Source organism: Tasmannia lanceolata, unplaced genomic scaffold, assembly GCF_043159265.1.
Source record: "Tasmannia lanceolata isolate RefF3 unplaced genomic scaffold, GAP_Taslan_0.1 ptg000024l, whole genome shotgun sequence".
Taxonomy (NCBI): domain Eukaryota; kingdom Viridiplantae; phylum Streptophyta; class Magnoliopsida; order Canellales; family Winteraceae; genus Tasmannia; species Tasmannia lanceolata.
In genome coordinates this window covers 17,128,475-17,145,705 of record NW_027518701.1, presented here as the reverse complement: position 1 = coordinate 17,145,705, position 17,231 = coordinate 17,128,475, and the positions used below count along the sequence as shown (strand labels likewise).

The following is a 17,231-nucleotide window of genomic DNA, read 5'->3' as shown; positions in this document are numbered from 1 at the left end:
GGTTGGGTTGGGTCGGGTTGAAATCGGGTTGGGTCGGGTCGGGTTGGCAAAAAGGGTTGCTCGGGTCGGGTTGGAACTAGGGTCGGGTTGGGTTCGGGTTGAGTAAATGGTTGCTTGGGTCGAGTTCGGGTTAGCCTCAACTCGAACCCAACCCGCCCGAGTTGCACCCCTATCCAAGAAGTTATGTGTGCTCCCGGAATCCACAAGGATCATAATCGGCATTTTTTTACAAACCCCTTAATACGCATAATTGGGAATGACGGCGAGCCTGTAAGTGCGAACATAGATATCTGTAAATCCGCAGGTGGAACTTCTTCAGGAGAAAGATCAGTATCTTCCATTTCTGCCTCAACCTCGCCGTTATCACAACCTTCTAATAGAAACAGTTGGGGTCACAACGGTGTCCCGGTACAAACTTCTCATCACAGTTATAGCAGAGGCCTTTTTCTCGGCGTTCCATCATTTGTTTTTCGGTGAGGTGTTTGATGGGAGGAAGGCCATTGTTACCATCAAATTGAGGTTTCGAACCTGGCGGTGAAGGCAATAGAGCCAGTTTAGGAGAGGGTCGCGGACGACGGTTAATAGCATCAATCGATTCCTCCTCTAACCCGGTCAACTCAGTAGCTTGATCAAGAGTTGTAGGCTTGAGCTTTTGTACCCCTAGTCGAATCTCATCTTTAAGTCCCGCAAGGAACGCACTTATAAAAAATTGATCAGAAAGATCTTCAGTTTTACTGAAAATTTTTTCAAAACGCTCTCGATATGCTACAACCATCCCAGACTGTCGAAGCCTTATAATATCCGCAATGGGATCTTCGCTCACTCTTGGCCCAAAACGCTGACAAATAACCTTTTTGAAGACTGGCCAAGAAACAAGTCCATGAGTGTGCTCAAACCATTGAAGCTATTGAACAGCTTTTCTTTCTAAGTGAACCAAGGCTAGAGCCACCCTTTTCTCCGTATCAATTCCTTTAACCCCAAAAAATTTGTCACAACGATAAACCCAACCCTTTGGATCATCCCCTGCAAATTTAGGAAAATCGATCTTTGCATAATGAGAATGGAATGTACCCGAAGGAGGGGCTAAGTTTCATGGAACAACGATCTCACTCTGATCGACAGTATTACCTTCAGTTTTCGAATAAGTTGGCACATTACCAATGGTTGTCGCAAGCATCGTAAAATTTCTGTAAACTGACTTGTAGTTGAAGCCTCTATTCGAGCAACAACATCCTGCAACTTCGTAAGCTCTTCCGAATGATGAGAGGCGGATTCTTGCAATTTAGAAATTGCGGTAGAATGGAGTTCAATTTCGCCTAAATTTGTTTTAAGTCTGGTTCCATCTTCCGTGATTATCGATACGCAAGCCGAAGATCGTCGGCTCTGATACCACTTAATACGGCGCTTGAAAGAGAGACTTAATTAATCTCACGTTCGGGGAGATATCCTCAAGAACAACAGAAGTATAGGCGAAGAAGAAGATTATTTTCCATTCATATCTTGAAAATGACAATTACATGTTTAATAAGAGATCTCTTCTACAACACTTTCCTACTAAAAGAGAATCCTAATAAAACTAAATAAAGAAACAGCTAATAACAATAAAGATTCTTACTAAATCTCTAAATATTAAATAGTAACTAATAGATATTCTTAGAGAATTAAATAGTAACTAGTAGATTATTGTTAATTATCTCTTCATATCATATCAGGTACATAGAGGGAAAAGATGGAAAGAGGTATGGAGAGGGACGTGAGACGTGGCGAGAGTAAATAGAGATGTGGAGATAGACTAAGACGTCGCAACGAGACGCCATTAAAAGCCACGTTGGGGCATCTGTGATAGAAAAGGATCCGCTGCCAATCAAAAAAAAAAAAGGATCCGCCTTTAAAGCTTCAACAAAGAAAGAGAGAGACAGAGAGATGGAAGAGATACGACATGTCTTCGGTTAGGTAGAGCTTAGGGAAAAAATCTCTGACAGAGAGGTGTAAAATCAAGTTTTTCTCTTGTGAGGTCATAAGGGGAGATGTGACACGTGGTAGAGTAATAATACATAGTCTAAGGTTATTAAAAACCATATAGATATGAATTATTTAGGGGCTAAATGGTAAAAGCATATGAGAGACAGTGTGCGGGAGAAAAATCGGCAGCTAAAAAAAGAATTTTCTTTTTCCTCTAGCTATATTGTAGTATCTATCTATATCTTCTATAATCTATAATAAAGAGGGAAGATTTCAGGACACGTGTCGGCCTCCCTTCCCACCTTAGTTAAAATGTCTAAAAAAATAGGAAGAAAAACGAAAAAGAAGAGAAAATAAGGCCGGAAAAACTAAAAAAAGAAATTTTGCTCAATTTCCGCAGCAAAATCTCGAGAAAATCTAGCGAGATTTTTGGAGAAGAAAAAATCTCTCCTCTCTCTCTCTCTCTCTCTCTCTCTCTCTCTCCCATATTTTCGGTTCCGGTTTATCTCAACGTCTCCCCCTTCCTCTAGGGCTATATTCTCTCACCTCCGGAGGCCAGCCTTGAGACGCACGCCGCAACCGCCATCCAATAAGTTAACGTCAGCCCCGAAATTTCTGGATTTTTCCCTGGGTTTTGGCTAGATTACAGGATTTACAGCCATAATCCCCGACCGTCTCTCTCTCTCCTCAGGCCCTGCTATTCTTTCGGTGTTTACACGATCAAGGAGAAAGGATCCAAGAATCGAAGGTACTTCTGCCCTTCTTCTTCGTTGATTTTTTCTGTATTTTTTTTTTTTTGTTCTAAAAGAGAGGGAGGACCAAATTTGGAAGAGGGATTTTCTAGGAAGGAGGGAATACACAAGGACAAATAAGTATTACACAAAGGGAAAAAGAAGGAGATTGGTTTTTCCAAGTGTTTTCTTGGCAACTGATTTGCTTCCTTTTCATGTCATTTGAGCAGCTCTATTTTCATTCGGGCAACTCAGACACCAATCACACTACTCTAGTCATTCGAGCAACTCTTTCTGCATTTTCTCTCCATTTTCAGGTAACCCATCTATCTAACACGCACCTCGGGCTGAACTTTTTGTTAACCTACACCAATACTGAGTTTTGATTTCATGCCGCAATTTCTAAGACAAACCCATGAGTTGATTAATTTTTCTTTATTTTCTATTCTTTGTTTTTTCCCCCAATTTTCAGATAAGAAATGGCCTCAAAATGGGACTGTGGATATGTGCTTCATGTACCTTTTCGATACCCATTTGCAGATGACATAAGATGGCCCAAAGCGTGCAGCCATAAATGTATAACCTTTTGCATCATAAACATCTATTTGAGTGTTTTTGGTCTTAGTCATCATTTTGCTCTCTCTCTCTTTCTCGATTTTCGTCATTTCGGTTTGCATCCATCCAAACCCTATACTAGCTGAGAGAAGGGCTAACTGTAATATTGCTTCCTTGGGAGGCCTCCGCCTTCACTTCCAAGAGACAAAGATAATCATGAAATTGATTTTTTTACAGTAATAGGAATTGGAAATTATGATGACGTTTTGTGGCTTTTAAATTTGTATTTGGTGAAGACCATACCATGGAGGAAACATAGAAGTTGAGCACCACAACTACCAAGCTGCAGCTTCATACAATATATGAAACTACCAATTACTCCAAAAGCTTAAGCTGCTGGAGAAGGTGTTATTTAATTTGTTATACTACAACACTGCCCCTCACTTGTGGTCCCTCTTTTAAGGGTTGGCCTACACGTGGCACATATGTCCACTCTTTCTGGGTTGGCCATTACATGTGGATTTTTAATATCGAGAACTTTTGAACCCGACCTTTGCTCTGATACCGTATGAAACAACCAATTACTCCAGAAGCTTAAGCTGTTGGAGAATTCGAAGACCACCACTACGAAGCTGCAACTTCATACAATAGAATTCGAGCACCACCACCACCACTGCCTCCTCTTCATCGATTCAACCAATTCAAAATTGGAATATGGAAGCTTATTTAAGGATCTGTCTTTTTACATTCTGTTTTTTTTTTTTTAAGTTCTCTACATCTCAAACATGGCTGAGCAAGTTCCATCATTTAAAGGAGGTGGAGCATTGTGGTTTGTTAACTATTTATGCTCATTTCATCTAAAATAAATCAACAAATCTGTTTGATCCGCCCTTTTTTCAACTCTCTCTCTCTCTCTCTCTCTCTCTCTCAAGTTTATTCGATTTACAGTTTGGCTACTGAGAAAATATCACAGTAAGGGAATGCTTTGGACATTTTCCTATTCAAATAAAGCTTTCTTTGATTTTTACTTTGTGTTCAGGATATGCTGTTAATAGGTAACAAATGAAATCTTCTCATTTGAAGTATGTTTCTCGTTTCTTTCCCTGAATGAATGCTGAAAGTAATTTTGATGGAGCAAATCCAGCATGCTCTACAGTTGTACCATTTCTCTGGAGGTTTTTTGCCAAAGTGAATAAATATGGGTTTTCTTTGTGATCACTCAAGACGAAGGCGTGAGCTTATCGTCTTAATTATTGGGTATCCAGATTTTTCTTTTGTTATTTGGTTTGGATATTGTAATGATTGTGGATCTTTTTCTGTTGATAGAAACAACGACCAGTTGATGTGATTTTGGACTACAATGCATTTTCTATCGCCGCATTTTGAATGAAAACAAGCATAGAAAGGACCCTTCTTGCAAAACAACTTCTAGCTAGAGTTATAAAGGCTGGAATGTTCTTTTTTCCTTCTGTCCCATAGGATAAAATAAGTTTTCTTCTATATGAATGTACAATTAAGATTTTTTTACACTTTGTTTCAATTGTAAGTCAAATTGTGATGTACAACCCTATTATTACATTTCTTATAAATAACAAAGTTAGATCATGAATTCTTCTAAATCCAAGTCCTAATTCTTTTTTTTTTGTATTGTTATCATTTACTTTTTTTATGTCGCACACCCCGTGCATCGTACGGGGTTCTTACTATATATATATATACACACACTAGTAAAGAAAACCCATGCAATGCATGGGATGACGAAGAAAATTAATGTTAAATTAAAAGAAACACTAAAATTGTTGAAAATAAAAGATTAAATTAGTCATATTAATTGAAATGTAACATTAAAAGGAATAAAAAAAATAGCAGAACCTTTTGAGCACTCCTCCTATAGAAAAATATTCTCACACTTCTACGCCATGCAAGAACATTCCGCAGGGAACCTGCTAGCTGCTAGGCAAGGCCCCCTCCATATCGACAATGACTTGTGCTATTAATTAAGAATCTATATTAGATGACCTTGTAATGTGAATCAGTTTAAGTAAAAAGTATGGTGAGCGACAAAAGTGAGATTAGAATTTCTAGATAGAAGACCTTCCTTTTGCAGAGGTGACTTATGGTTCTCCCTCAAAACACATAGGGAGCAGTGATTAGAATGTCTGGATAGATGACCTTCCTTTTGCAGAGGTGACCTATGGCTCTCCCTCAAATCACATAGGGAGCAAATGAAATATTCATTTAGACATTCAAAAAGGGAATGTTACTAATACAGTTTAACAGAAGTTTGTTTAAAATAAACATTTTCATAATTCATTAGAATTAGGTAAAAAACTTATGTTTGCATTAACCCAGATAAGGGGCTCTCCAAGATACACACAGTTGAAAAGTAATATTATACATTTTTTAAATGTAAGATAGACCAAAGAAAAGATGTAAATGTACGTAATTTAAAGAGGACATTGAGCTTTTTCCTCAAATGACGCTTTCAATCGAGTTGTTTTCATTCGAAGCATTTGCAAGGAATAATAACTTATTTTCAAAATCAGCATATAACCAGCTAAAACAATGGTTAGAAAATTGATTCAAATCACATAGGGAGCAAATGAAATATTCATTTAGACATTCAAAAGGGAATGTTACTAATACAGTTTAACAGAAGTTTGTTTAAAATAAACATTTTCATAATTCATTAGAATTAGGTAAAAAACTTATGTTTGCATTAACCCAGATAAGGGGCTCTCCAAGATATACACAGTTGAAAAGTAATATTATACATTTTTTAAATGTAAGATAGACCAAAGAAAAGATGTAAATGTACGTAATTTAAAGAGGACATTGAGCTTTTTCCTTAAATGACGCTTTCAATCGAGTTGTTTTCATTCGAAGCATTTGCAAGGAATAATAACTTATTTTCAAAAGCAGCATATGACCAGCTAAAACAATGGTTAGAAAATTGATTTGAGTCCAAAACTTATTATTAGACTAAGAATTTTGTTTAATTTTGAGCCCGATAATCAATTTTGGACTCAAAATCCAAAACGTACAGAGCCTAATATATATATATATATATATATATATATATATATATATATATATATATATATATATATATATATATACACACACATATAGAGAGAGAGAGAGAGAAAAGCGTTCATGTGCGCATAACTGCGCTTTAGTTGTTTATAAAGCCTCCCATTGGTTCGTATAATGGGTCCCCCTTTGAAACGTATAGTGGATCCACAAGAAAGGAACCAATTGGAGGCTTTATAAACAACTAAAGCGCAATCAAGCTCCCTCCGCTATAGAGTAGGAACGCTTTTCGTATATATATATATATATATATGAGGAAAGTGTTCCTAAGCTATCTAAGCTATAGCTCAAAAACACATGTGGCCCCACATTTTTTGGGGGATCCAAAGCATTCATTTGGAAGGCCCTTCCATGGATAGGGAGTGTACCAAAAATCCCTATAGGATCATCCTAACCCTGCCATCTGTTGAGGGAAAAAATGGGCAGAAACATGGACACACATTGTTTGTCCATTTTCCACTCCACTTTGAATGGGTTAGGATGATCCTATAGGGCTGATTTTTGGTACACCCCCTATCCATGGAAGGGCCTTCCAAATGAATGCTTTGGATCCCCCAAAAAATGTGGGGCACATGTGTTTTTGAGCCATAGCTTAGATAAGCTTATCTAAGCTATAGCTCTCTCTCTCTCTCTCTCTCTATATATATATATATATATATATATATACACACACACACACACACACACACACACACACTAGTGGGCCACCCCGTGTGATGCACAGGGATGACCAAAAATTTATGATTGAAAAAAAATTTCCTAAAAAAATGCAATTTGGAAATGCGGGATGTGATTAAAACAAGATGGGAAGAACATAAACTGTGAAATAAAGTGGGGAAAAAGGGTGTAAGTTCTTAAACCAGCATGAGAGTCTCTGAAGGAATTATAGATCCATATTTGTTCTAATATAAACGAAGCGCATTCTCCACAGCTCTTGCATTTGAACTCCTTATTATCCTATGTAAGAAGAAGATTTCAAGGATGTTCTTTTCTAAATCATATTCAACTTTTGTCCATATCCAAATCCATCTCATGTACACTTCCTTCCTTTTAATTATGTGCAACCCTCCAAATGCTCTTCTAATAGAAAATATAGAGTCCATATCTTCTCTTCTAGAAAAAACCCTCACCCCATTTCAATTATGTGGAACCCTACTTGTCCACCCTTCCCAATATGAAAGAAGTCTGGGAAAATGGATGTCACTTGCTACAAAATAATTGTAATCAAATTTTGATGATAGCTCTAGAGGTAATCCTAGTGTGGTCTGCCAATATATGGCCAGGCCCATGGCACCTTGACCTTGTGTTTCATTTTTATTGTTTTAGTAGATTAGAGACCTTTATATACACTGACAGTCTCCTTCTCACATATTCTACTGAGGACAAATGAGATTCTCCATGGCTTGGTGAGAGAGGTGTTATTAGGGAGATGGTGAGTGTTGGTATAACCTCTCTTTAATGTAATGTGATGTAATTGCAAGAAAAACTACTCCCAAATCGACTTCAAAAATTTATCAGGGCAAATTTTAAAATAAACCCCATTATATTTAAATTAAAAGGTAGCTTCACTTCTTCCATTAAGATATCCTGTCCAGTACAACTAAATTGATTGAATTTCTATTTTGTTTTCATAAATTCAACTTTTACCCAAGACTCTTAATCTAAGAGTCATTAATTTCCTGAAAAGTTTAAACTTATAATGCAAATGTTTGTTCAAATTAAGTTGAAGAACTCAGAACTGGTACATCAAACACCAATAAAATGCATTAAATAAAAGAGGTTGAAAAAAGAGCAAATGATTTTATCAATTAATATGGATGCATGACTACAAATAAGAGCTACTCAATATATAGTACATACTGCCATGTCTCCAAATCATCAAAGTAAAGGAAAGCTGCTGCCAGGTTCAGCTATCCATTTTATCAAACAGTTGGCATGCACATAGAACTCCCTTAAAATCTATGTCAAGAGATCGAGAAAATTACTGCTGCCATGTTCAGCTATCCATTTTATCAAACAGTTGGCATGAACACAGAACTCCCTTAAAATCTATGTCAAGAGATCGAGAAAATAAGAAAACAAAATTTATAGGCCAACTTAAATCTTAAAAGATATGAACCATTACCATGATGGGTTCTGTGTTAGAAAATGATTTGCAAATCTGTAATTTAGGATTCGAGAGTACCTTATAACGAATTAACCCTTTTACTTGAGTAGACAGAAATCAAAAGTAACTATTCTGCAAGAATCAATTGTAATAAAACAGAGAAATAGTTAGACCACTTATCGAGTTGAGGCACGAAGAATCTTCGCTGTCCTTAAGGCAAACCTCGCCCCCACTATGACGAATCAATGGTGCAGATGGGGGTCTCGGCGTATGTCTCCAGGATACAACAACTCTTGCTCCAGGGGTGTGCATTCACGCAGCCTGGATGCCTAATAAATAGCTTATATGTGCCAAAAGCCTTGATCAGAAAGCTTGGGGAAAAAGATTAGAAAACCAGAGAAGAAGAAGAATCCGTTAAGGATATCTTTCTATTTTCTCTAAAACCGATTTTATACAAAAACCAATTGACACGTTAGGGTGAAACGTCGCACTCTTTTAATGCGTGAGAGACGTTTCCCAAACAGTCACTAAACCACGATTAAGGAATCTCAACCGGTAAAAAGAGTTAAAACAAAATAAACCCTTGAACCATTAAAAGAAAAAGAGAAAAAATAAATAATAGAAAAAAGAAAAATCCTTGGGCCCACAAGTGCGGCCCGGCCGAGCCGCGCCTCGCCGGGCGGCGCGCGTGTGTGGTAAGATCAAAAGCCCGCCAGACCCAAGTGGGCGATCCGTGCATGTAGGATCCCCATGACCTCTTGCTCATTCACAAGGCTAAAAACACCCCATTGTAAGTTTGAATTACAAAAAGACTTTTTCACATAAAAAGTCAACATTCTGTCCTTCATATTACCAAACCCGATAGGAAGGAAAGAATCCCAACCTCAATCACATTGAAATTTCTATTGATGGGAACAGATAATGCAGAGAGAGAAGGAAAGAAAACCTTATTCTTGACAAAGAAATGGATGAGATAAAAGCAAAAAAAAAATATGTAGGGTTTGAAGAAATTCCTAAGAATGAAGCAGAGACCAAATCCATCTCTTAAATGAATTCAAGATCCTGAAAATCAACCCAAAAAGACATCGAAAAAAATAATAATAACATATTAAATCCAAAAATAAATAACAATAACAGATAAAAATAGTAAAAATTATATTAGAGAGAGAAGGTTTTGGGAGAGAGTTTTTTCGCCAGATACATCATACATGTATCAATAAAGTGCAGAGCCATTATGCAGAAGAAAAAAAATCTAAAATTTTATTATTCCAATACGATATCTTTTCAATAGAGAAAATTCAAAGGCAACCATTAAAATGCATGAGAAGAGATCCCAGAAACAAATCAATTGCATGATCCCAGACACACGAGTCAGTAACTGCAGAACAATTGTCCACAGAGAAAACATCTACAAATTCTTGATGTTTCTTACATTTTATTATTCTAATATGTTTTCTCCACAGATAAAATTCACGGACACCCATTAAAGGAGTTCTAATACCATGAGAATAGATCCAAGAACCAAATAAATTGCTGATGGAACCAAAAGGAGAAGAGAAACCCTAAATCAACTCACTTTCTTAGGGCTAACGAATTCCACGAATTTCTTCTTTCCAGTTGGGGCTTTTTGAGCTCTCTCTCTCTATCTCTCCTTGACTGATAAAATGGACAGACAAGGTTTCAGAAAATGGTTTTTTAATAGATTGAGAGACAGGTATAGAGGCAATGGAGATGGATAGGAGTTCTGCCTGTGGATGGGGTTTTTTCATTCGAGGGAGTGGTCGCCGCTTCTGGAGTAGTGGAGAAAGAACAGGGCATTTTCATCTCTAAATCCCACGGAGAATGTTAGAATATGTGTGAGATCCAACGGTTGGATTGGATTAAGATCTCACCGTTGGATCATCTTAGACGTAGATAGTTGCTTCATTTAGCCAACTTCCCCAATCTACCTCTAAGATGATCCAACGGTGAGATCTTAATCCAATCCAACCGTTGGATCTCACACACATATTCTAACAGAGAAAGAATGAGAGAGGTGAGACATATGTACGGGTAGTCATCTATGCATGGTCATCGGAGAGCGAGACGTGTGGCGAGTGAGGAATCTCGACAGTGATGAAAACTATAGCTATCGAGTTATCAGAATTTACAAAAGAAAGAAACAAAAAAAAAAATCCTTCCGCTGAATGAGAGAAACGTGGCAGGGGAAAAAACAAATGCCTTTAATAACACTAGTAAAAAACCCGTGCGATGCACGGGCCGACAAAGAACGGTACGGACCACTTCATAGGTTGATCCAAACCGTCCATGTGATGGAACACAACATACACAGGTTGTGCTCCAAAAATCATTTCCATAGGCCGATCCTAGCCCTCCAATCTATAGATGTTTCCATAATTCCTCTTATCTTAAATTGGATGGTTAAGATCACCCTATAGTTTTTTAATTAAAAAACCATAAAGGAGGGGGGTAAGATCGAAATTATACGGCTTTAATGGGTGCCTTTGTTAAAAGCATAAAGGAGGGGTAGGATTGCAATTATATGATTCAATGGGTGCCTTTGTTAAAAGCATAAAGGAGGGGGGGATAGGATTGAAATTATATGAGTTGAATGGGTGCATTTGTTCAAAAAAGTCAAAAATATGAGGTGTAATTCTCACGTAATTAAAAAACCATAAAGGAGGGGGGTAAGATCGAAATTATACAGCTTTAATAGGTGCCTTTGTTTTAATGGGTGCCTTTGTTAAAAGCATAAAGGAGGGGGGAGGATTGAAATTATATGATTCAACATATCCATTTTTTCAGAGGTCCATTTTGTCTTGATAGAATAGCTGATACAAATGAAGTATTTTTCTGGCGAGAAAAGTCATGATGAAAAATGATTCAATGGCTGTGAATGGGAAAATCAAACCTGCTGATCGGAGAGAGAGATGAAGAGGATGAGATGAAGAGAGAGAGAGAGAGAGGCACGTGGAAAACAGAGAGCGTGAGATGCGTGAAGAGAGAGGCTTGAGGGGACGTATTCCTTCTATACACAAAAATACAGTGTATATCTTTCTCTTTAAAAGAAGGTATACACAGAAGCTGCATGTATATGAGGTAAGATTGAAATTATATGAGTTGAATGGGTGCATTTGTTCAAAAAAGTCAAAAAATGTGACGTGTAAATCTCACGTGATTTTCAAAAAAATGGAAAAAACCCTCCTCTTTTCATCCCAGCTTATTGTAGTAGATAGCATATCACGGGCTTTTTCCTAATAAAAGAGGGTAGAAGCGACTTTTCAATGGAGGACACAAACGACTTACGAAAACCTGCACCTTCTTCCCATCTTACCCTTTTCAAGCGAAAGTGCAGGTGTTGGCAATTGGAAATTCCTTAATTTTTTAAACGGAAAACCTTAGTTTCCCTTCCTGTATAAAATATATACCGGTAAAAAACCCCGTGCGATGCACGGGCCGACAAAGAACTGTACGAACCATATCATAGGTTGATCCAAGCCGTCCATTTGATGGAACACAACAGAAATAGGTGTTGCCCATAAAATCATTTCCATAGGCTTATTCTAGCCCTCCAATCTATAGAGGTTTCCATAATATGTTGTTCCTCTTAAGGTGCTCGAAATTCGTCAATATTTTGAAAGGCGTCATGAATCCGTAGTATTATGTTATATATTCACAAAAAATCGTAGTATTATGTAACATATGTACCCAATCCGTAATTTTGCAAGTCACTATGTTGACTTTGTCCACTTTTTTTTATTACAAAAGCTTAAAGGAGGGGGACAAAATTGAAATTATGTGGCTTTAATGGGTGCCTTTGTTAAAAAGCATAAAGGATGGGGTAGGATTGAAAATATGTGGGTTGAATGAGTGCCTTTGTTTAAAAAAGTCAAAAAGAGTGATGTGTAATTCTATTAGAATTTTGGGAGAAATTCAAATAATTCTCTCATTTGTTAAAAAAGGTCAAAAAGAGTGATGTCTAATTCTAGCAGAAGAGAAAATGAGAGAATTATTTAAATTTCTCCCAAAATTCTAATAGAATTACACATCACTCATTTTGACTTTTTTAATAAAGGCACCCATTCAACCCACATATTTTCAATCCTATGCCCTCCTTTATGCTTTTTAACAAAGGCACCCATTAAAGCTACATAATTTCAATCCTATCCCCCTCCTTTATGCGTTTTTAATTATGGAAACCTCTATAGATTGGAGGGCTAGGATCAGCCTATGGAAATGATTTTACGGGCACAACCTATTGATGTTGTCTTCCATCACAAGGACGGTTTGGATCAACTTATGATGTGGTCCGTACAGTTCTTTGTCGGCCCGTGCATCGCACGGGGTTTTTTTACTAGTATATATATATATATATATATATATATATGAGTTGCAGTCCCGTGCGATGCACGGCGCGGCAAAAGAAATTAAATATTATAGTTGTACTCCTTATCCATGCGACTGTGAAATATTATTTGGAAGCATAGCATAGGCTGACGAACATCTATGTTTTCCATGGAGCGCTGAGTAGTAAAATATGTACATAACCATTAGACTATAAATCTGTGAAACTTTGAGTTAAAAAAATCAATAAATAGTACCATTCATAAAATTCCATCTAAATGAAAAGTAAAACCACAAGGCAACAAATAGACCATTTTTTCTACTATTTATAAATAGAAAAAAAAAAACGGTGATTTAGATTTCAAGGTAGAGAGAGAATTACAATTCAAAAAAAAAAAAAAGGTAGAGAGAGAGATTAACTTGTAACGTGAACTATCACAGTTCAAATTTTAATTAGGGGACCTTCAATTCATAATTATATCCCTCTAATTAAAACTTCTTTTTGTATTTCTTCACTGTTCCAATTCTCTTCTTATTTTGTTTAGGTTATTAAAATAAAAATAATCCTTTTTATTATTTTGTGTTTTCCAAGGACCAGCGCACCTGAAAATATACTGTTAAAAAAATAGTTCAAGAAAACATAGAGGGTGAAATTGTAGAAACACCAAGAAAACCTCAGAAATCAGTGAAACCTACGAGAAAGAGAGATAAGGAATCCTCATCCAAATCCAATGATGAATAGGGCGGTGTCATCATCTCACTTTCAACATCAGCTGTGAAAACCTGCAAAAAAAAACCTAGAACATGGAGAGAAACAATAGGTGAGAGAGAGAGAGAGATCCCACAAAAGGCAGTCACTGTATAGAGCTATGAAGATAAACCCATCAAAAGAACCATGTAAATCAGGAAAAAAAAAGCCAAGGATAGAAAGAAACCTAGAACATTAGATGTGCTTTTTTAGTTCGTACCTGGAGAGAGAGAGAGAGAGGGAGAGAGATTAGGAAGATTTTGATAAACTTCCCATACGTATAGGGGGGAATATGAAATTGTAAAACAGATCTAGTCTTTCGGGAAAATGAATAAAAAAGTACAAATTAGTGTAAAATTCAATAATACAAAGAAGGTCAGAGAATGAAACAGTCATTCAATCATAAAGTGAAAAAGGTCAAAAGGGAATAAAATCCATGTATCTTCGACCAGATTTGCATTGCATAAAAGGAATTGGGATACAACAAATGTAAAACCCAATAGGAAGCAGAAAATCTCGGGCCACAAGCCATAGATATTCCCATAGCTAAAACCATTTTGTCAGTAATTAGACGATGAAAGAATTCAACAGAAAAGCAGAACTACTGATCATGTTTTATTTGATACAATTCTCATGCTTAATACCATTTCATTTTCGAAACTAAATGAAAAGGAAAATGAAGTACATGGCTATTTGCATCCTAATACATGAGCAGCTGCCAAAGTTGCAAAGTTTGTTTGCAAATGGGACATTGACACCAAATTATCCAATCTCACTTCTTTCTACAAAAGGGCGTAACAGAAGCCAGGACCATTTTTTCCCATAAATTCTCATTTGGACTCTTATATAGCAGGTGGACTCTTAATTACTATGGAAGTATGGATAACCAATACCAAAATAAATAAATTTCCTACAGTAAGGGCCACTTTGGATACCTCAGATTTTGTATTTGGATTTGGAATTGAGTTTTCAGTACAAAATGAATAGATCTACCAGCTCATGTTGAGGGAGATAGATAGGGAAGGGTGTAATTCCAGCTGCAAGGGAGAGGTTGAAGAGCCAAGAGGGTGAAGGAAACTGCCAAATCTGTGGATTTCCAATTTCTTATTTCCACAGCTTATTTGGAAATCTGATTTTTTTTTTACTGTCAGTCGCTAAATTGGAAATTCAAGGATTTGATTGGGATCCAAATATCAACGGAAACAGGGTTGCAAATGTGAGAAATCCAAATAAAAATCTTCTCGGCATACAAACGGGCCCTAATTGAATTCCATGGTGTCTTGGGTTATAAGATACATGGATTTTATAAAATGTCTGGCAATGGATTCTAGATCTTTGCAAACATAAATAGTATAAAATATTTTAACAATATGTTCTTCACGCATTCCCTCAAACAGCTGGTGTTCATCTAATCAAATCATATTATAATGTATAAAAAAATGCAACAAAAAAGAAGAAGCAATGGGTCAAAAAACAAATGCATCTAAATGCAGTGCTTTGATAATGACACTAACCTTTTCTGACAATCACAATCTTCTTTACTTTGCACTTTCTTGATTAGTCTTCCACTTTTGAATACCTCAACAATATGTGGACTCTGAATTACTATAGATAACCAATACCAAAATACACAGATGGAGATATGCCTAGAGATTTCATACCCATTAACCATAGTCGGCAATATCATTTTGTCTCAATAAGGCAATTCAGCAAGCAATTGACAGGTAGTGCTTGCATTTGCTCAAAATAGGGTAAGGGTGACATTAGAAGAAATTGCAATAATTTAAAAGCAAGGTAGTTATTTAATTGGCGAGGTCAAATAGTCAACATACATCCCCAACAGTTCATAAAATGGAGTAAATTTAACTTAAAACCTTGAGAAGAGTTCCAAGAACCAAATAAATTGCCGACGGAAACCAAAAAGAGAGAAACCCTAAATGAATAGATCATATCCTTTTAGGATGAAACACTTTTTGCCTATCTTCATCTAAAACAACCACAACCTTGGGCTGCAAAAGACTTGAGTAACAATGGCATGAAAGTCACAAATGGACTCCTTTTAGGAAACCATTGCATTCATGTATGTTTTTTACTGGAGACTTTCCCTCTGCTACATATGTAATATACACATTAAAAGCAACCAACATCTAAGAAAAAAAAATGCTGCTTCAAATAGAGTTCTTAAATTGTTATAAACACTTGCAGTCTATGGAATAGTCTGAAGAGATAAAATCATGGCAATGTCCATCCTATGCTCACATATTATTTAAATTAATCTATTTATCATTGAAGTGCCATGTCCATCCTATGTTCACATATTATTTAAATTAATCTATTTATCATTGAAGAAAATTCGTGGCGTGGAGCAAACCCTAAGAAAAGAAAAGAATAAACTGTTACGATCCTAAGTGGGGGCCCACCTAGGTATGGGACTGGGTGGGACCCAGCCTAGTACGGGACAGGTTTAAAGGGCCTTGCCTAATGCGTTCCAAAAGGTCCAGAGCTGATGGGGATATCAAGAGAAAGGTCTTGAAATCGAGAGGAGATTAGGTCTTGAGGCATTCGAGGGATTTCTTTCATCTTTTGAATAGAAACAACACCTCAATGAAGAGCCATATATGAGGTGGAAGAAGCCCAGAAAAAACAGAATATATCCAAAAAAAAAAAATTTCCTAGCTGGAGAGAGAAAGAAACTGGATAGAGAGGGAGTGAGAGAATATGGGTGAAAATCAGGGATTTTCTTCAGCAAAAATCAGCCAGAATCAAGAAACCATATTGAAATAGGAAACGAATAGGTTTTTTGCGTTTTCTAAAGGGGATGCCACGTTGGATTGAATGCTCGATGGGGGAGCTGTCCACGTCAGCGTGAACAGTGAAACCCCCATCCTGCTATATTATAATAGATATAGGTTGATCCACAGCATAGGTTGATCCAAACCGTCCATGTGGAGCACAATATCAATAGGCTGTGCCCCAAAAATCATTTCCATAGGTTGATCCTAGCCCTCCAATCTATAGTGGTTTCCATAATATGTTGTTCCTCTTAAATCTGATGGTTAAGATCACCCTATAGATTTTTTTTATTAAAAAAGCATAAAGGAGGGGGTAGGATGTAAATTATGTGGCTTTAATGGGTGCCTTTGTTAAAAAGCATAAAGGAAGGGGAAGGATTGAAAATCTGTGGCTTGGATGGGTGCCTCTGTTTGAAAAAGTCAAAAAATTGATTTGTAATTCTGAAAGAATTTTCAAATAATTAATAAAATCCTTGCCTTTTCTCTCCTGCTGCCACGACGCACAGGCCGACAAAGATGTGTACGGACCAAATCATAGGTTGATCCAAACCGTCCATGTGATGGAACACAACATCAATAGGTTGTGCCCCAAAAATCATTTCCATAGGCTGATCCTAGCCCTCCAATCTATACAGGTTTCCATAATATGTTGCTCCTCTTAAATCTGATGGTTAAGATCACCCATTAGATTTTTTTAATTTAAGAAGCATAAAGGATGGGGGGTAGGATTGAAATTATGTGGCTCTAACGGGTGCCTTTGTTAAAAAGCATAAAGGAGGGGTATGATTGAAAATATATGGGTTGAATGGGTGCCTTTGTTTAAAAAACTCAAAAAAAGAATTTTCCAAAAATTCAAAAATCCTTCCCTTTTCTCTCCTGTTGCCACCTCAGTACCACCT

At 36.8% G+C, this 17,231-nt stretch overlaps 1 protein-coding gene and 1 long non-coding RNA gene across 3 annotated transcripts; one reads left to right on the top strand and one right to left on the bottom strand.

The window, feature by feature from the left end:
- Window positions 1-373: 373 nt before the first annotated feature.
- LOC143857099 (uncharacterized) lies at window positions 374-1,177 on the bottom strand. The gene is made up of 2 exons (XM_077367372.1): window positions 1,129-1,177; window positions 374-861 (listed from the first exon to the last, which is right to left on the bottom strand). The coding sequence occupies exons 1-2, from the start codon at window positions 1,175-1,177 to the stop codon at window positions 374-376; spliced, it is 537 nt and encodes a 178-aa protein (XP_077223487.1).
- A 1,149-nt stretch (window positions 1,178-2,326) lies between these two features.
- LOC143856887 (uncharacterized) lies at window positions 2,327-4,839 on the top strand. 2 transcript variants are annotated; one of them, XR_013238417.1, is made up of 4 exons: window positions 2,327-2,710; window positions 2,924-3,010; window positions 3,166-3,269; window positions 4,575-4,839. It is a non-coding gene; the product is annotated as an uncharacterized LOC143856887 (long non-coding RNA). The 2 variants fall into 2 exon arrangements; XR_013238416.1 differs by lacking the exon at window positions 4,575-4,839 and having other exon boundaries at window positions 3,166-3,513.
- Window positions 4,840-17,231: the final 12,392 nt, after the last annotated feature.

Excerpts from the sequence above, each read along its gene's own strand:
- LOC143857099 (XM_077367372.1), bottom strand. The coding sequence starts at position 1,177 with ATGCTTGCGACAACCATTGGTAATGTGCCAACTTATTCGAAAACTGAA. Across the intron at positions 862-1,128 it reads AACTTATTCGAAAACTGAAG|TCTTCAAAAAGGTTATTTGT; the intron begins GTAATACTGTCG and ends TTTCTTGGCCAG.